At 38.9% G+C, this 20,533-nt stretch overlaps 2 protein-coding genes across 6 annotated transcripts in view; both read right to left on the reverse strand.

Moving 5' to 3' along the window:
- Window positions 1-3,901, reverse strand: part of tead4 (TEA domain transcription factor 4) — a 48,531-nt gene extending 44,630 nt beyond the window's left edge. The window contains exons 1-2 of one of the 2 annotated variants that reach the window (XM_088646724.1): window positions 3,644-3,901; window positions 3,131-3,258 (exon numbers count right to left, since the gene is read on the reverse strand). The gene's annotated coding sequence lies outside the window, so the exon portion shown is untranslated. The remainder of the gene's footprint in view (window positions 1-3,130; window positions 3,259-3,643) is intronic. The other variant, XM_088646722.1, reaches the window with a different exon arrangement.
- A 3,577-nt stretch (window positions 3,902-7,478) lies between these two features.
- LOC148654486 (DENN domain-containing protein 2A) overlaps window positions 7,479-20,533 on the reverse strand; it is a 72,874-nt gene continuing 59,819 nt past the window's right edge. For 3 of the 4 annotated variants that reach the window (XM_088646727.1, XM_088646729.1, XM_088646728.1), the window contains exons 13-20: window positions 19,889-20,029; window positions 18,618-18,766; window positions 15,068-15,245; window positions 13,953-13,994; window positions 12,916-13,012; window positions 12,155-12,400; window positions 10,525-10,611; window positions 7,479-8,734 (exon numbers count right to left, since the gene is read on the reverse strand). In XM_088646727.1, the coding sequence (XP_088502853.1) occupies window positions 8,703-8,734; window positions 10,525-10,611; window positions 12,155-12,400; window positions 12,916-13,012; window positions 13,953-13,994; window positions 15,068-15,245; window positions 18,618-18,766; window positions 19,889-20,029 (972 nt within the window). In that variant the 3' untranslated portion in view covers window positions 7,479-8,702. The remainder of the gene's footprint in view (window positions 8,735-10,524; window positions 10,612-12,154; window positions 12,401-12,915; window positions 13,013-13,952; window positions 13,995-15,067; window positions 15,246-18,617; window positions 18,767-19,888; window positions 20,030-20,533) is intronic. The other variant, XM_088646730.1, reaches the window with a different exon arrangement.

Here is a 20,533-nt window from a genome sequence, read left to right on the forward strand (position 1 = left end):
ATCATTTACCATTTAGTAATGCATCGTGTAACTCATTCAAGCCAGATCTCATTATATAACCTTCTTAGAGATCTACAGGTTTGATCCCTTGCCCCACACAAAATGGTTTAAGGCCACACAGGAAAAAGAAATGCAAAGTTTAGACAACTAAAAGAAAATGGAACATGACGACTCTGTGCTCCCAGTGAACACACCTTTCCACACAGTGATGTGTGGCCACTGTTGGAAACAATACAAGCTGTACATCTGTAATTTATGCCATACATCAGGTTTCATATGGTGTCTTGTAGAATCCTCTCTTTCCTGAAATAAGCCTGGAAACACTCTTCTCTGTGCCCTGGATGCCACATGTCATCCAATATCATCCTCCAGATGTTCAATGGGGCTTAGGTCTTGGCAATTACAGTATAGCCCTCACATTCTCATCTTGCAAGAAAGCTGCTGTTACATTAGCAACATGAGGACGGGCAGAATGAGTTCAAAGGCAGGGAAACAGGTGAGGTCCCAGGGCGTGATCAACATAGCGCCATTCAGTCAGGTTGCCATCAATCACCACAAATGGAGTTCTGCAGAAACTAGACACCCCTGGGCAAACCCTTCACACTCGGGCCCTCCCATCAATCTTGGCAAGGTGTCAGGGCTCATCATCACTGCCGGATCGTGATCTGTCATTGACGGGTCTATGTCTGACTTTCACATCTTGCCAGGTAAAGAAATAAATGTCAGCTGTGCTCAACCCAGATGACAAGGGACAGTGAGTCAGTTTAAGGCAACCTGATGGCACAAAATTGTTGTTGTTTTCCTGATCTTCCAAGTTCTGTTGTTCTTACAGAAATTTCACCAAGGATGACATTCACAACAGGATAAATCACCTTATCACCTGTGACCACAAATCTTTCACCCCGGTATATCAATATAAACAGAAAGTAATGGATAATCAAAATAACACCGAAAAACAAAAACATAATAAAAGACGAGAAACAAACATATACTTAATTTTTCTGAAAGCACACATGCGTAAATAAGGTGCTAAGTTTCTTGTGATATTCTATGCATTATGAAACAGTGTCACAATACTCACTCCTGCCCTCAAGGTATGAAGAAATACATCTCCCTCTAACACACACACAGCATTTTTTTTTCTATTTTATTGTTCTAGATCTCTGTGCCTGTTGCTGTCAGAGAAGCCCTTACCCCCTCCAGTTCAGATCTAAACTTAAAGCACATCTGTTCTCTCGGACTTTCCCTAAACGTGTTGCACTTATCCTAACCACCGAAATATTTGCTCCATTAACCGGTTCCAAACAATGAAATTTCAAATTTGAAAAAATCAGGGTTGTTTCTTTTCTTTTATACATTGATTATTTTAGCTAACCTAAAACGTTGTATATAAGTGCTAGATTTTTTTTTTCCTGCAACACCTTTTTTCTGCGTTCAGTAGATCAGTAGATATTTCATTATTACTGGTTCGTGCTTCCCAAATAACTCTTCTACTTCCATCTTTGCTGTGAAATGGTGTTCAACATACAATGAGCTCGTTAAACATAAAATGTATTGCTGATTCAAACTGAATTCAACTGATTCAACATAAGCAGTGAGTTTAAGTGGCTTTCCAAATGCCTTAATCCCCAGAGTTCCTTGCTAATATTGTTAAATATTTAAATGGACACATTCATTGTCAGATTAAATCAGCTTTCATTCTGTAATCTCTCTTTTTATTATAAACATAAGTGAGAATACAGACACCAGCTGCTTCCCAATTCCTGTCTGCGAGAGCCACAGACCAACATGTTCCACGGGTTTCTCCGAATCCCTAGGAACACAGTACCTCAGGAATTGTTAAGGAAGTGTTAAAATCAGTCATCTTAAGCAAATACTTAGTTTAGAACATGGGGACTCAATAAGAAACCCCGTGGTCCATAAGGACCAAACACAAACACAGATTTGTGGTATATAATCTAATTTATACTTGCCAGTAAAAAAAACAAACCTTAACTGCCTCAGCACTCTCAAGAAAACAAAATATGAAAATTGATCAGCCGTATTCCTTCAAGAGGATTCACAGCAAACTATTTATATTCACAGTTAACAGCTTTCTTATCCACAATATGTTTGTGGTAGATAAGATAATACCGTGGGATAAGTACTCAACAGAAGTTCCAGTAGTACTAATACTTATAGTTGCTTATTGACATCGTTACAATTAATACATTGTTCACCACTTTAATACTATTTTTGAAATACACGTGCGCTATGTGCATTTCGATGCAAGACACTTTTAAGGGAAGCGTGATTTTTAAAGTTTTAAAGTACTTTCAAATTCTGTTATTAGTTCAGTTCATCCACTTGGAGCAATCGAAGTTTGTAAACCAGGCCTCCATCTAAATTTTACCAATGAGTTTCCCGTAAAAAGACTTTAGATCTTTCATTTAATAAACTTAAATCAACATACGCTGCCTTTTTCAATATAACAATCGCTACTGGAAAATTCAGCCATAAAGCATTAGGTTTACGTTTACTCATTTGGTAAAATTTTACGAGAACGAAAACCCGAATAAAATTTTAAAAATACGATAATCACGTTTTTAGAGATTAGACCTCTAGTCATCAGTGGTTATAACAGAATCTCGGTTGTTTTCAAAATATACGGAAATCAAAATAACGCATGTTACGATTTGTACTGTGTGATATTACAACAAGACTTCTTCCGAAGCTGTTACTGTTGTGAGCTTTGTTTCCAGCTCAGTAATGTGGCCCATGTTACAACAATGTTACGTTTTTCCACTTTATTTATGAAAGTCACTTTTCTGGAAAATATTTACTTTTTGTACAATCAGTTTGCTTTCAAAACAAGGTTTGCAACTCTTTCCCACCTGCGAACACAATGCTTTTATTTATGCCTCAGAATCAGAAACAAAAACATGATGCAAAATAAACTATTAGCTATCTCTGTGTAAACTGTTACTAGTACAAACAGGTTTTACTAAAAATATTTTTTTTGTTTAAGAAATTAAGTTTAAAATAATAATTATTACTATCTCTGCTCTACATAATTGTAATAAGGAGAAATAATTTATTTTTGTATCACAAAGGAAGCCTGTACAGCAAAATATTCCAAGATTGTACCCACCTGTAGACGAATAACTTAACTACACTTGGACGATAGCACAGTCAGCTGATTTCTTTCAAGATATTTTCATGTGGTGTCCAGTTTTGCGCTCCTTTCAGATACAAGATGTAGAAATAGATTCTGTGCATCTAAAAAAATATATATACAATTATTTGATAAAGAAGCAACACTTCTATAAACACGCACGAAAGCAATTTGCATTGTTTTTATTAGCATCGCATGTTGGTTAAAGTGCGTGTCGATGACGTTTCGAGCTTTCTTGCAGTTCCGGCATAAACGTAACGAGTACATAGGAAAGGAATCACAAGGATTCGTCCAAAAATGTAAAAAATGTCAAAGACCCGAGATTTCTTGGAGAGCGAGAAGAAAAAAAACAGAGAGCTAATTGCGAAATGAGTGAAGTTTGTGAGGCATTTGTAAGTGCTTCTTTCACACTTTTAATAGAGTTAGTACTGAAACAAACAATGGGTTTAATGAAGATCAATGACAATAAAAACTTTTGAGAAAACTCACCTGTTGAAACTTAAGAACAAAGAGCTGGGAGCTGCCAGGTAAAATTGATTTGGGGGTATAGATTTTGAATGGAATAGCGGAGTTTTGTCTCCCCCCCCCCCCTTCCTATGTCGTTTGGAGCGCAATGAAGGTTGGAATTTCAGGAATTAGCTCTGGTATGGAATGAAGCTGGAGAGAAAGGCAGAGGGGAGAGGAAAGAGAGAGAGAGAAGCAGGATCGACCGGTAGCACGTAATGCAGAAGGGAGGTTTGCGAGGGGAGGTCTCCGGGATCTCAAAAGGAAAAAGAGATCGTGGCCGGCAGGGGGAAAAAAAAGGAAATTACATGAAGAAAAACAGACAAGGCTGGGAGGGATTGTCATAGGTGGATAAAGTAAACACATCCTGCTACTGAGAAACAATTGCATCAATTGAATACAGAGAAAAACAAATGAATTTAATTCAGGCCCTGTGGAATAATTCCTACCCTCTGGACTGAAAAAAAAATCTCAAAGTGTTATAACCGCCTGAGAGGAAACCCCTAATTTATTTTATTGATGGTTTAATAATGGCTAGTTATAATAATGTTTTCATAAGTAAATGAAAAAAAACGTTAAAATACGCTTCTTCTCTTCCAGTTTTCGATTTCCAGCAAATCGAAGATCATTTTTCCGCTTCAATCTCAGCATTTCGGAAAGCCATGACGTAGCAATTTCTTTCGTATTTTTACTAGGAGGTCGCCCTAGGGGAGTAATCTATGAAGCCGCCTAGTGGACAGTATTTGAAACTACCCCCAAAACAAGATAAAATTCATAGCATATTGAGATAAATCCCAGAAAGAACAGGCACAAAGAAAAAAAATATATAAAAAGCGGAAATGTTTATTGGGTGCGGTAATTATTTTGCAAATAAGTGGTAGAGTAATGATGATAGATCTACAATAAGTCAACGTTAAAAAAACATTATACTTGTATTTGTGAATTACACCTGAAGGGGGAAGTCTTCTCATTTTTATACGTTCCGAATTAATATGTATTAATGATTGCATAGCGGCAGAATGCATATCAGCGAAATGTTATGGTTAATTGTTTTGAAAGTAATTTTCAGGTTATATTTAAAAAAGGAATGTTCATTACCTGTAAGAATGAAATCAGAATGTTTTTGCCAGCAGCTATATCACCCTGCAACTCACAACTGGCAACCCACTGAAGCTCAGCAGGTGTGCGCCTGGTCAGTACCTGGATGGGAGACCTCCTGGGAAAAACTAAGGTTCTCCTGGAAGAGGTGTTAGTGGGGCCAGCAGGGGGCGCTCGCCCTGCGGTCTATGTGCCCCAGTATAGCGACGGGGACACTATACTGTAAACAGGCGCTATCCTACGGATGAGACATAAAACCGAGGTCCTGACTCTCTGTGGTCATTAAAAATCCCAGGGCGTCTCTCGAAAAGAATAGGGGTGGACAGATTTCCCATTGGCCCTTACCAATCATGGCCTCCTAATAATCCCCATCTGTGAATTGTCTGATAGCTGATGTGTGGTGAGCGTTCTGGCGCACTATGGCTACCATCGCATCATACAGGTGGGGCTGCACACTGGTGGTGGGGAGGCTGAGCCTCAGTGGGCTGCCAGTTGTGAGTTACATAGTGATATGGCTGCTGGCTATTAAAAGAGGCAAAACGGCCTCAGCTGTCTCCAATGAATGCAGTAAATGTGTTTAATGTCGATGTGAGTAGATGTGCTTATGAAGCTTTCATTAAGCTCAGTCATTTTGTTTGGGTCATGTTGTGTATTACAGTGAAATTGGATGGACAGCTTGGACAGTGGGAGTAATGTCACTCACTGTGAATTGAGAAAGGCTTTTATTTGCAATCCATATGTGGTTTCCTCTGGGTGCTCTGGTTTCCTCCCACAGTCCAAAGACATAATGGCTGGTTAATTGGTTTTTAGGAAAACTGGCTCTTTTGTGAATGTGTGTGTGTGTTTGTGCATGTGTGTGCTCTGTAAGGGACTGGTACCCTGTACCTGCCTTGTGCCTGTGGCGTGCTACAGTAGGATAGGCTTCAGCTCCTCGACAACCCTGGATTCAATATAGCATTAAGAAAATGGCTTGATGGATCTATAGAATGTCTGGGGGAATGAGAATTCCCAGTAGGGGAACATTGGTCATCAAGGGTTTTAAAATGTACTGTAGCAATGGTCCGACAATGGATGTTAATTGTGCAGGCACTAATTTAAAAAATGTTTTAGTCCCAGAAAGAGAACGCTATGAGGGTATTTGATTCAAATGTTAAAAACCTTCAAATGTATTGCCAAAGCAATCCAAATGACTTCAAGCAAAGGGTTGGCAAGAGAATGCGACAGCACCTGGTGATGTTTATTATTATTACCCATAATATCAATATTCATAATAATAACTTACACTTATATAGTGTTATTATATAATAATAATACTTACTCTCATGGCACTTTACAGGTAATGGGGACTCCCCTCCACCACCACCAGTATGCAGCCCCCACCTGGATGATGCAACAGCAGCCAAAGTCGCCAATATACTCCCCGCACATCAGCTATCAGTGGGGAGGAGAACAGTGATGAAGCCAATTCATATATTAGGGATTATTAGGAGGCCATGAGCCCTAAAAGCCAGGGAAATTTGGTTGACAACCCCTACTGTTTTTGTGAAATGCCCCAGGATTTTAATTGACAGGGAGAGTCAGGACCTCAGTTTTACGTCTCATTCGAAGGAAAGATTTTTTTAGACCTGTTTACTGTTTTTTTTTTTTACAGTTCAGTGTCCTCAACGGTATACTGGGACATTTGGAAACCACAGACTGCAGGGTGAGCGCAGGATGCTGGCATAATGCTGTTGAAGCTGATGTCCTGTTAATGACGCCCACATCACTTGCAAGAAACAAAAAGATCTACGGCTCAAACAGCCTGCACTCAGCAGTACCCTTTTTTATGTTCTATATTGTACAATAGTAAAGGAGCTATTTCAGGAATAATCCCTTGAGTTGCAACTGACTGTCAGTTACCCCCTGTAATTAGTGGGTTAAACCAGAGGCCAAACGGACGTGACATAGACATGGGTTTCTATGACCGCATAAGCAAAAGCCTTTGATCCCCAATTGGACTTAGAGACGTCTGTCATCACTAAGATGTCATCTGATTGATTGCACATCCGCATGATCTTTTTAAAATTGTTTTGTATAAATGTCCTATTTTTTTAAAATGGGGGGCTCTAAACTTTAAAGCCGAGTTCACCGGGAGTTACAAAAAATGAGCAAATAACACATTTATTTTGTATTTCTCTCGCCTCTCATGAAGTAGATTCAAAACAATGTATCAGCAGGTCCGTATTGTAAAGACAGAATTGAAACTAGCAAAGGATTCTTTTTTTTTTTCTCAACCATTCTTGAGAAACATTATCCACATCGTGGTTTGGTTCTAGTTTTTATATCAAAAGGTTTTCGCATTCAAAGATTATAATGAGAGATCCATAGTGGTAGAGCCCCTGGAAATGGAAAGAATTGCATGACATTTATGATGAAATCTGATTATTTAATTTAAACTGCACGTCATTTAAAGATATACATGGATTTATGATTAAATTTTTCAACCCTGTGATTGCTTGTTTCTGAGAACCTTAGATTGTATCGTACAATGTTTGTTTTTTTTACCTGTAAGGAATAATACTTCACCTCCATTCTTCTAAATTTAAAAATTCTCCTGCAATGAAAAATTATCCTACAATGTTAATAAAGAGAACCACAGATGTGAACAGCCTTATAGTACAGTACAATAAAAAAAGTGCTCTGAAACAAAGCCATGAATGCAGACTTTTCCATGGTCAACACCTTTCTTTTTAAAAATTGGTTTATTTGATACAGTTTCTTTGCTCCTTAAAATCAAATTAGGTTTAAAAGAAATCTAGTGGTCTTTCAAAATAGGCAATAACTGGCAAATAGTCATACAAAGTAAGTCTTAGGGAGCTGACACCCCCGTCTCTACAGCTTATTCATTCTGAAAAAAAATCATTTAACCTTCTTTAAGTCAACCACACGCTCCACTTTTTCTAGAAGTTTCTAGGCATTTCTAAAACATGTCTTTAAAAAGCATACTGCAACACTGTTCATACTTGTCCTTCCACCTCAATCCCTTTGGTACATTCTCAAAAATATCAGATACACTGTCCTTTGTTTAGACATAGTGGTACAGTCCATTGCCTAGTCAGAGTGGTCTTCCTTCCAAATATGCGCTAAGACTTGATAAATAAAAGCTCATAAGTTTCTTTGTGAGAAATTACAATAAATGTTTTTTTTTTAAATGGACAGAAAAAAAAATGTCAAAAAGGTAACATAAATTAAATTGTAGCCTCCTGTTGCAGAAGAAGTTGTACAATGTTAAAAAGTAAAATCCCGTTTAGTAGAAAAATGCTATACATGAGCCCGCTTTTGCGAAACGGTAAACTCTTTGATTCAGATCAAGGAACTTCCCAGTGGTTCGGAGAAGGAGGACGGCTGTCAGAGGTGATGTCGAAGGTGGAATGATGAGCAAGTCAATATTCAGTGCAAGCTGTTGAACTGCAACAGCCTCACACTGCACAGTGAAGTCTGGCTCGTTGATGGAGACAGGGATCATATACTGGAGACCTGAAATTAGGACCATATTGACAATTTGAGGCTGTGATCTAGATTACACTTGGAGAGCTTTCATATCCGAGATGTTAGTCTGTAATCTTTGTGATACTCCTAGAGATTTCTTCGGCTTCATCCCACTGTAGAAGTTGTATACAAGTGTGACAGCAGAAAGGCTCTAACAGTGTATTCTGAGTTTCCCCAGGAGGGCTGCAGTAGAAGGGCTGTCTCTTTCCTCCATGTCTCATTCGGTACTCAACACATCCCATCACAGGACACAAGCCTGTTGTTTCATTGCCAGTGTCTCCACAGCCATATATCGAAACCAGATGATTGTAATTCGTCAGGCTGCTTCCCAATTAAATTTACAGATGAAAAACAAATCCACAATCGAGAAATATGAAGGATCCATACATATAAATATCTATTTGTCCCCAATTCGTCATCATTTTTTGGACAGGAACTTCATTTTGTTACCTAGAAATACAAGAAGAAAATAAAGAGATTATTGTATCGGCATACACAATCAATTCCAACGAATTTTGTGAATGTATTACTGTGGTTCTTCGTAAACACCTGATAATTCATAAAACAATATAAATGTGCACAAAAACATACATTTTCAAACAGCAGTCTTGTTTTGTAATTTTGGATTGTGCTACATAACCTTTAACCATTCCAAACGTTGCACATTATACTTTCGTTAAAAATGTTTTTTTTAGGTTTATTATGGATGAGTACTTTAAAAAATAGCCCAGACCTATGATACATATTGATACATATTTATACATATTTAACCCTTTACATTTAATTTTAATATATCATTTGAAATATTAACTATTTGAAATCTGTGATTTTCCCAGCTTCAACAGATAACTAGGCACAGCTGGTTCCAAATTTACTCATATCTTTGACATTTCTTCCGACGATATAATTTGCCAAAAAAAGCAAGTGTTTGGTCAGTATTTGTTTCAGAAATGAAAATTTGGAAAACATTAAGGCTACTTGTACTGGAAACTACAAAATCAAATCAAAAACACTTGCATATATTTCATACAATGGACAAAATGGTCATTGTACCAAAAGACTTGAGTTTTGAAACTGCTTATTTTAGATCATACAGCGATTTTCTTTTGTGGCATTTTTCAGGTTATTTTAAAATGGTACCAAACTTGAGCTTTTAAGAAGGGGGTGTACATAACCACAACCGAAATTCCACTGGTACACACAACCATGATTCCTCAGTCTCCAGGCAACCACCCACTCAGCTTGTTACTCCACCAGTTACCATAGTAACACAATCAGGATGGAGATCACTACCACCTGAATGTAATGAATCTATTAATTACCTTGTTCATCAGCGGATATTTAATCCCCCTGAAGACAATACCCCTCACTCTGCCATAGAGTTCCACTTGTGCCTTTGCATGCGTTTCCCCCGGAGTTTTAGCTTGTTTCTATGTTACTCAGATTTCGGTTCTTGGATTGTCCCTTATTCCCGATTGCTGACACTATGACAATGGTTTGCGGCCCGTGTCCCGAACTTGACTGGCTCTCAGACGACCCTCGGAAGTTCCCTGTAAGTTGCCCTCTTAATATTCACAGGTCTACCCCTCGACAGTTATTTTTTTTCCCAGGCAAAGTTCACTTTGGTTTTTGTCCCCGTTGAACACCACCCCCTGTCTCAAGACTGTAGCTCCTCTGCCACTGAGTGCAACATTACAGGCAGAACAAGTTATTTGAATAAAACATGATGTTATACTTTGGGAATCATGTTCTAATAAGGGCTTGAGGAGCAGAGAATAGAAAACAGCATAGAAGGAGTGGTTATGGCTCTGTACTTAGAACTGGAAGGTTGGGGGTGCAAAACCTAGGTGGGATACTAGTGTCATACCTTTGGACAGTGGACCGCACTCTTATTGATTTAGTAAAATATCAAGCTGTATAAAGGGTCTAATATACTGTATAAAGTACTTTGGACAAAGAACTCAATTTTTTACAGAAGGGATGGTATTCATTTTCATCATGAGCTTTTATCTTATTATGCTAACTGTACCACTAGTGAGCGCAGGACCAATGAGCTTAACCTGGTACGTAAGGATGACAGATTTTTACGAGCAGTGGAATAACCACACAGCTTTTGCTCTGCAACAATGCCAAGCCCGAGTTTCTCTCTTACTAAAGAAGTGATCTTTAGATTTTTTGTTATTATGTAATTAGCATAACGAACCACTACTGCTAATTAGGAGTTTGAACTGCTTCCTCACCTAGACCTTTGAGAAATTTATTGACTCCACTCTGCTCACTCCCTGGCAGGGAATCCAGATAGTCCTGTGCCCGCACCTCGAACAGGCCTGGAAAGAGAGACATAGCGTTCTGTGAAAGATGGATGAGCCAAAATTGTCTTAATTTTAAGACTACACAGTATTTGGTAGAGCATTTAACTAAGCCGACAAGGTGTTCAGATACACCAATTAAAGTATTACTTAATTAGTAGTTGCTAACATATCTAGACTGTATGATAGTAGTTAATTGATCTGGGGATCTCATCTCAAGCCATTTCTTGAAGGAAGTCATAGTATTGGCTTCTACCACATGCCTTGGTAGCTTGTTCCACACTCCCACAACCCTTTGGGTAAAGAAGTGCCTCCTGTTCTGGATTTTAAATCCAGTTCCATGTAGTTTCCATTTGTTTCCTCTGGTTTGTATTTCACTGTTCATTCTGAAGAAGTTCTTGGTGTTGTGACTTTGTCAATGCCTTTGAGGATTTATACTTGTATCAGGCTTCCTGGTAGTAGTATTTTAAGTTCAGGACTGAAAAGGTTCAGTTCTTGAAACATGTTGGTGGAGAACATTCCTTTAAGTCCCAGAATGCATCTGGTTGCTATTCTCTGGACTGGTTCCAAAGCAGTCTTTGTTTAATCTGGTGACCAAGATTGTACACAATACTCTAAAAGAGGCCTTTATACAATTTTAATACTTTATCCCATGATTTGAATTCTATACTTCACAACCAGAGTAGACCTCTCATTTTTTCACCAAGGTTTGAGCTGATTATTTCTAGTGTAAATTATGACACATTCAAATAAAATGTTATTAAATCAACAAAATAAAAATATTTCCTACAGATTTCTCTCTGTGTTGTCAATCTGGTCTATGTTGCACTTTTGCATTTTATTCAATCACTTTTAAGAGTTACTGTCCCTTCTTACTAATAGCTCTACAGAGTAATATTAATATAATATTTTTTTAAAGAATAAGACCTGCATTTTATATCCACTGATTCAAGTTAACAAGTATTCAACCACGTTGTTGAAGCCAATATTTTGGCTTCTTTCAAGATGCAGCTGGTTAAGGTCCTCAAATCAATTACCAAACAGGCTAGATAAAAGTTGAATGGCCACCTGATGTTTGTAACCTTTCCAATTAAATTACATGATTCTAGATGTTTTGTTTCCCCACACGATCTTTCTTCTGAGTGGGAAAATTGAGACAATTTTCAATTCAAACAACCTTCAGTTCAAATCAAATTTCCATCCATCCATTTTCCCAATGCCTCATCCAATTCAGGGTGACAGGGCAGCTGGAGTCTATTCCAGAAAGCACTGGGCACAAGGAAGGATACACCCTGGGCAGGACACCAGTAGGGCACACAGACACAGACACACACACTCACACCAGAGCCAGTTTTCCCAGAAGCCAATTAACCCAACACCATGTCTCTGGACTGTGGGAGGAAACCACAGCACCCAGAGGAAACCCACATGAACACATGGAGAACATACAAACTCCACGCAGACAGAATCCCAGGTCCAGAAGTGGAGCCAGCCCCCTAGCGCTGCTAGGCAACCATTTCTTGCTGTGTTTTCCTGACTCTTTGTTTCCTGCCGGGCCTACCTCGCAGGCCCTGGCGCCTCAGCTCCCGCTCTTGGATGAAGCCAGTGAACATCTGCGTCTCCATGAAGACCTCCAGGAAACGCCGCAGGCTCTTGGAGGAGATGGCTTTGCGGAAGGCCTCCCGCTGGAAGGTGGTGGCCTCGTCCTCCCGTTCAGCCACGCTCAGGAAGAGTGGGTAGTGACCCATCATTTCCACAAAGAAACGCACAAAGGCCTCAGACACCACCGTGCTAAGAGAGCTGGAGTCTGATTGGGAAGAGGGATCAAATTGAAAGTCACACTTAGTAAATTTTTAAGTTAGTTCACACTTAGTGTTTATTTTTTTTAAGAAGTTCAAGTAGGGAGATGTGTCAGCATGCCAAGGATCAGGTAACGGTTTATTCAATGCTGAAAGGAAAAGAAAAGATTCACAATGTTTCAGCCGTGGAGTCTTTTTCAGGTGACACTTTCAGCATGGAATAAACCTTAAACTGTTTATTTTTTAAGTTTGTTAAAAATCTGCATTGCAATTCCGTTAGCTGCTGTAAATTTAAATACTCAAAGTGGGTTGCTAGCCTAGATTTACAGTGAAACTGGATTGAAAGGATACATTTCACTTCTAAAACAAAATTTAATAACCAACAATTTTGTTGAGGAAAAGAGAATTTCCTCCCAGTACAATTCTACATTTTTCTCTGGATTTTATGTCAGAATGTAAAGGCCAAGAAAATTATGCAAAAACGGCTTTGAAAGATGGTCAGGTATTTAATACAAATACTCACCATTTGAGGTCTCACATGCTAGTTCTTTCCTCTTTTCTAGAACATGCTCAAGAGCTGCTTGGAGTTTGTGAGGTAAAATAGAGTCTTCATCATCCATCTGAGAGAAAGATAAAAGAAAAGGCCTAGAATGAGTTATCAGGTAGACTGTATTTTGAATGGATTTCAAGCTTAACATTTCTTGAGATCAGCAATCTCTCACCAGCTGATTGTATTAACCAATTTTGAGGTGGACAAAAGTCCTGATCAAAAACAGTAAAAGAATTCTCTACTGTTGACTCAACATAAATTGTGTGTTCAGTCCAAGAAAATTCTGAACAGCTTTACTTAGAATGAGTCTAGTAAAATCATATTTTAAAAAAGAATTTCTCTGAAAAAATGATTTTGTAAAGTGTTTTTGGAGATTTTTCAGATAAGTAATATATTTTATATACTGCTCCAGCACCTACACGTTTGAGAGTAACAGTCATAATTTCGTACTTTAAAGTAAATTAGGAGTAAGAAATTCGAAAAAATTGTAATATGAGAATAGAACTTGTAAATAAAATATATTACTGCTAAAACAGAACTCTTCGAATCATGTTCTTTTTTCCCCTTTTCAGTGAGACACAATTGACCGAACTATACACTAGCAAAAAGATTGTAAACTGTTATAGGAACATAAATTACTATTTGACTGACTTTGCTTTTGTGATTTGCTGATAAAAAATCTAGATATTTCCTTGCAAAATTCCAATTTGGTTTTAAGTGTTCAAAAACCATCTTTACCTAAATAAGTTCTGTGTACAAATCTACATCAAGTGAAGCCTCTCCAGCAGTTTCATTTACTAAAGGGCCACCTCTTTATTGCCAACAACCATTTTAGTGTTTATGGAATTGAAAATACTGACTTATCTTGTTCCAGGTGGCTGCTTTAGTAAAAAAGGACTGTTTGCCTGACAAATGTGAAACAGCTATGCATGTGACATGGGAGCAGGTGTCTGTTCAGATGTATTGGCTGTGACTCAAGCAAGAGTGAATCACACACAAGGCCAGCCTACCTGTCTGAGGAAGCGATTGTTACCAAGGTCAACCACCAAAACCTGGGAATTAGAACAGTAGGAAAGATTATGTAATTTCCTGCGAGTGAATGAACTCAGCCCTTTTCCTGTGCTTAATGCCCATCTTGGCCATTGTTTTGAGGAGGAAAGAGCCAAGGACCTTTGATGTCTAAAGTAAATCACTATGGTACACAATGCCTTTAGCTGGAAGATCACATAAAAGGAAAGAACCAACGCCTTTTATCTTACACACAACATGTGAACATAACGCAATTCATTATTTGTATTCTTTATGTAGAATACCCCACTCTCCACAATAACTAAAATTGAAAATCAATGTGTCAAAGAGAATCCTGGGATATATGTGAAACGTCTGTAAATATTTTGGAAATACTGGAGTAGGGTTAAAAGACAAAGAATTATACCATCCAATTGTAATTTCAGCTCCATTTGCAACTGTACTTGTACCACTGTGCACACTAATTATAAAGGTGGTTATGTGCCTACTTATACAGTCAGCAAGAAACAAGAGCTGTCAGTTTAGAGCTGCAGAAATAATAACTGTGTTTACATTAAAAACATCTTGGAAATGGAATGTGCACAGTGCAAAAACAGTACTTCCGGACAGCAGGAGACATTTCTTTTTTTCCCTGAGAGGGAAGAGTGGGCCTCTGGTCAACTCTGTACAAAAAAAGACACTGCTGACCTGGCAAGACTTCAAAGAACAGTGACCAGACTAAAGCCAAGTTTTATAGGAATGTTACACACATACAGGTTAAAGGAAAGGCTCCTCTTTCAGTCTTGAATGCAGGAGATTGTGACAAGTTCCCAGGAAAACTCAAAAGAGAGCAAGTCAACCCAATGGAACATCCATTGCTCAGCAATGAGACAGAGAACCGGAGGTACAAGTGGAAGTTATGTGGAAGTGTATTAAGGGTTAAAAACAGGAAGCTCTTCTTTAAATAATGTGTGGTGGGTGTTTGGCAGGAAGCCATTTCCAGACATGTTGCTAAAGCTTATTCCCTGGGATCCTTCAAGAAGCAGCAGGATGAGGAAGAATAGGCTGCTCTCGTCTCGCTTGTAACCCTTTCTTACATTGTGAAGACGTGACTCACCTCCTCAATGGGCAGCTCTTTGAGTCTGGGCAGGGAGCTGGAGAGCAAGCCCACGATGAATGGGGTGGGCGTGCAGACGATGTCGATCATGGAGGGCGGCAGCACTGGGATGTAGGTGTGCTGCCAGGCGAAGGGGTAGAGCAGGGCCACCATCGCATGGCAGCACTGGGACAGCGTGCTGCAAAAGAGAGGGAGTGACAATGGTGTCACCGTCAGCCAGTCGGGGTCACTCTCACCGCATGAGGACACTGGGAGAATTTAATTTCCACATTAAGTCAAGCAGCACAGAGGTTGATAAGGAGTTTCGGTTATAATGACAGTTTTGCCCAGTATTTTATCATGACGGCTGCATTTTTTGGGGTAGGTTGTTCTTATTTTCACTGTGGGTCAACTACTGACAGATTTCCTCCTCCGTAATGAAATAGTAAGTGCACGAGGTTTGCCGCGAGACAAAAGTGCTGGTTGCGATTTCTAAGTATCTTTAGCAATGCGGATTTTAGCACGCATGTCCAAAGGCTTTTCTGTACAACTCATCCATTGTGTGTCTGGGCAGGGGCAACATTGACATTGACCTGTTTTTGGACTAAACATTAAACTCTCTGCTTACATCTGTTTTTTCCCCCGTTTACAACCGATTTTTGTGTAATATATGCTAGGGACTTGTGCAATATATTTTTAGATTTATAATGTGCAATACAACTTTTTGTGTACTGTTCTGTTTTTTGTATATTCTGTACCGTGAGCAACTTTTTTTTAAGTGCACTTCTCACTGACTGTACTGACGGTACTGGATGTATTGTTCTGTTGTATTATTTCGTTACACTGTTGCTGTGTTGACTCTGCTAAGCTGCTGTTGCACTGCAATTTCCCTCAGAGGATCAATAAAGTGTCTATCTTTTCTCATAAGGCATTCAACCAGTGAAACCTCAAACCTCCTTCCAACAGGGGTCACTCTAGTCATGCTAAGCAATCCATTAATTTGTCACTATGCTTGCAATATCTGAGGAAGGCCATCTCTATATGACAAGTGAAAAACCACAGTTTATCCACATACTGTACTTAAGCCAAGATGCGTTCCACTACATTTCTAACATTACTAGGTTAGCGGGTAAACATGCTCCACGTTTAAATGTAACCTGATAATGCTGAAGTCTACACCACAACTGAATGTTTCTTTATTTAGAAACTAACTGATGTATATTTCAATCTAAAATCAATAAAGCAACAAACATTTTTTTGCAACAGTACAACAAATGGCAGAAAAGATGGGCAACATATTTTAATAGGAAATGTGATCACCTGTATAACGCGAGAGGCAGATTTCAAAAAGAGCGTGGAGTGTGTTACATTCTTGCTATGGCTTTCATAACCCAGCATTCATGTGCAGTATTACAACTATTTGGCATAGTTATGCATAGTTCCTTTCTCAGAATATTGCAATTCAGTCGCATTGTATTAGTACACCCATCATTCTGAAGGGAGGGGAGGTTTGAAAACTCTTGATGAAAACCACATGCACACACAGCTGTACATTTAGGTTTTTGCCTTTCACCCCAGAAGGTGGCAGCATGCTACCAATCCATAATAAAAAAAACTATTCATTTGTGATCAGTGAGAGGACAGAGCACACGGTAGAACACTATCTCGCAGGATGCATAGACAATTTAGAAGTCTCAATTAGCTACACGAGAATGTTTTTGGAATGTGGATGGGGTCTGCTGCATCAACTGAAAATTCACCATGCAAACTCCACACACAGAAGGGACCATCATCTAGAATCTAGAGCCCAGGACCCAGAGCAATAAAATCCAAAACAAATTCAGAGAAGTGAATTAAATCCTAAATTTTGCAGAAGACCTGATTGATATTATTATTATCTAGCACCAAATAAATAAATAAACAACTTTAAATAAGAAGTCACTGAAAACACCTTAAGATCCATGAAGCGAGTACAGAATAGGTCTCATATCCAGGTAGTATTCAGTTTTTAAGGTAGACTTGAGAAGGCAAGGTCCCCAATTTACAGTATGTATCTGGAAAGGTATATGACTAAAATTAAATGTCTTTAAATTTGCTAAAAATCTCTTCTAAATGCAGCAAAGCTCTGAGATTCTTCTAGGGCACATTGTTTTAATGTCACAGAACGAAACGACACATGATGATGTCATGTGAGTCCAAGTGCAAATTCAAGGAATTCATTTTCCAGTTTTTCAGCCGACTGCCAAGAAGGCAGATCCACAGTCAGCCACTGCCCTGGCCCTTGGCCACTAGGCCTCAGAGCCACTTCACAAACCATCTCTCTGGCTTCTGTGTGGTTTTTCCAAAATGATTGTTCCCACGGCAACTCCAAAAACACAACAGCATTCTTTCCTAGCTCACCCGGCAGAAGTAAGAAAAAAACAAAAAAGGACCCTAAAAACTGCCGGTCATTTCTTACGTTTTATGATAGTGTCACATTCTTTCCTGTTTTGCACAAGTCTGTAACAAACAGCCAAAGGGCTTATTCTTTGAAGGAGAAAAAAATGATTGCACTGATCCAGCAGTCCGGAATTTATTTTCTTTATCTAATATTTGTTTTTTTCATTACTGTCACCCACTACGTTAGGCTTAAGATGCATCCCGCCATCTGTTAAGATCATTCAGCTTTGCATTAAGGCATTTTTCATGTTTAACCGCATGTGTAAAATGTCCCCTGCTATACAATGCAATTGCCCTACAAACTGCGAGTTGCCAGGGATAAAAGCATCAGCCAAGTTAAATAATATCATACGGCTTAGCTGCAGCCAAACTGCCTCCACATCTGGACTGCAGAATGTTCTGCACACATTAAACCAGGAGAAATGCTGAATTCTTAGAAAATCCCGTTTCTGGCATTCTGACACACATGATAACAGGAAATGGCATTGCTAATAATGTGTGGAATTTGCCCTTTTCGTAAAATGTACATGATGCAAAACAATCCTTGAATATCATTGAGTTGAATATCATTGAATCCCAGTGAAACTGAGCCTGACACTTTCTCACAAACTGAAATTCACATACCGTATAAAGTGAATGTCAAGCTCTTCCTAAACTGACAATAGAATTTCGCATCAGACAAAACTATGATGAAAACATTGTTTTTTTTATTGTTTATGAAATTAAGTGAAATTAAGTAAAATTCCTCTTATTTTAATATATTGCACAGACTTTCTTTTAAACTGTCAGAGAAATTCCCAGATTAAACAATTCACATTGACCAGCTGGTCTAACAAGGTCAAATAAAACAGCTTTAGACTGAATAATCTTTAAAAAAATGTGTTGTAATACAAATCCACCAAAATTAGAAGCGTGGTTCATTCTGGATAATTCCTGTAACAAAGAGCATTAAAAACTTCTTAACTTCCTCTGCAGACACACAAGTGAACAAAAATATGTTTCTGCTTCACATTTATCCTTCTCTTGCCTGAACCAATGCTTGTCTTAAAACCATGGCCCAGGCACATACACCTCAGTCCCTAAAACTGAATTAAAAGGGTTCTCTAGTCCCCTGGGGGACCCCACACCTCACCTCAGCTTGTCCGCGGTGAAAATGACCCTCCTCTCCAATAGCAAGGAAGCAAAGACCCGAATCAAGAGGCGAAGCTGTAGTGAGGAGAACAGGCATTCAAAATCCACGTGTTCCAGACGCGAGTCTGAGGGTCGACACAGCTCAATAACCTGAGGACAGGGCAAAGCACAGCAGATTCACTAACCCCCTGGCACAAGCTGTCTAATGCAAGCTGAAATGCAAAGGATTAGTGTCACAGAAGCATGGAATAGGTTTATGATGAGAATCAATGTTGTTGTAATTAGTTGTAGGCAATACCTCTTTTATTTACGTTAAAGTTTCGGTCACTCTGTATTTCGTTTTCATGTGTCTTTATGTAGGTTTCAGTAGTGGGCTAACCTGTTACCCTTTCTTTAAAATAAACCTTAACTCCTTACTCATTTACTGTATGTCAAAAGACCACAAAGGATCATGGAAGCATGGAATAGGCTTATGATGATAATTGGTGTTGTTATAGTAAGGTGTAGGCAAGACCTCTTTCATTGATGTTAGGTTTTCAGTTGCCTTGTATTGCAACTCACAACTGGCAACCTACTGAAGCTCAGCATGTGTGTAAAAATAGGGCTGTTACCCCGGTGTCCTGGCCAACTTTCCCATTGGCCCTTACCAATCATGTCTTCCTAATAATCCCCATCTCTGAGTTGGCTTCATCATTCTGTTCTCCTCCCCAATAATATTATTATTATTTTTATTATTAATAAAAAAATAATAATAATAGATTTTTGTATTTCTTTATGTAGCAGTTCTCCTTTTAAGGTTTCATTACTGGACTATACTGTTACCCTTTATGTAAAATGAACCCTAAACCTTTACTCACTCACATCAAACAAATAAAGGGTTACATTTTTATCCCAGACCGTGCGCTTTAATGTTTGTAGTAAAAAGAATTACACTTGACGAACCTTTTAATTAATACAGATATATAGGAATGGCCAGTTGGTTTTCTACAAAACGTTCCAGAAATTGGCTAGGTTGCAAGAACCAGCCTCTTTTAACTCAATATACAGTACTGTATCCACACACAGAACCCCACACAAGAAAAAGCAAAGATATGAATAAGATGTGTGCAGATGCTGCTCACAATTGTGCCTGGGTGGTTCGGACTGAGTGCAGAGATCACTGTTGATATCAGTCATGACATGGCTATAGGCTCTCACTGACAAAGATGTCTGGCCTTGACATTATTTTTGACAAAGGTCACAAGCTCCATTTTGGAGCACAAGGGCACACACCTCAGTTCCAGAGCCCGGCAGGAAGTTCTTGACAGTAATGGTCCTGCCAGGGGCAGGGAATGGAGCCTCCATGATGCTTCTCATGAAGGGCTGCACGAGGGCAGGAGAAATCGCCCGTCGCTTCTCCACCTCATCCAAGATCTGTTGTGAAAGAGCAGCACAGACACCTCAGCTCTGGACAGTGGGACACAGCACAAGCCACCCTCCTGCAGAGCAGTCTGAAAAGAACTATGCTACAGCCCTGGGGAGAAACTGGATTTCTCTATTTCCTCTGCGGGTGTTCACTATTACCATACTCTATTGTTATAACAAGCGACTCCCTTTCATAAATGCAATCTAAGCTCTTCCCAGCAACCTAAATTTGTAGCTCATTACAAATTAAACACCAAAACAGAACAAAATGACACAAGATAATGATACTAAAAAGGATGTTACATTTTGGTAATAATTCCTTATTGAATATTTAAGCACTATAGTCCTTTAATGAGTACTGATGTTATAAAAAACACTGTGGTTTAGAAACTCATTCTTTCTGCTTGTACACCGCAATTAACCCCAAAAAACTTCGGGGTAGTTATAGAAAACATGATTTGAAAATTCTGTTTTTCAGTGTGGACTTTATCTTTTCTAGTTGCTTTGGTTTTT

This window comes from Lepisosteus platostomus, chromosome 9 (assembly GCF_059453375.1).
Source record: "Lepisosteus platostomus isolate fLepPlt1 chromosome 9, fLepPlt1.hap1, whole genome shotgun sequence".
NCBI lineage: Eukaryota > Metazoa > Chordata > Actinopteri > Semionotiformes > Lepisosteidae > Lepisosteus > Lepisosteus platostomus.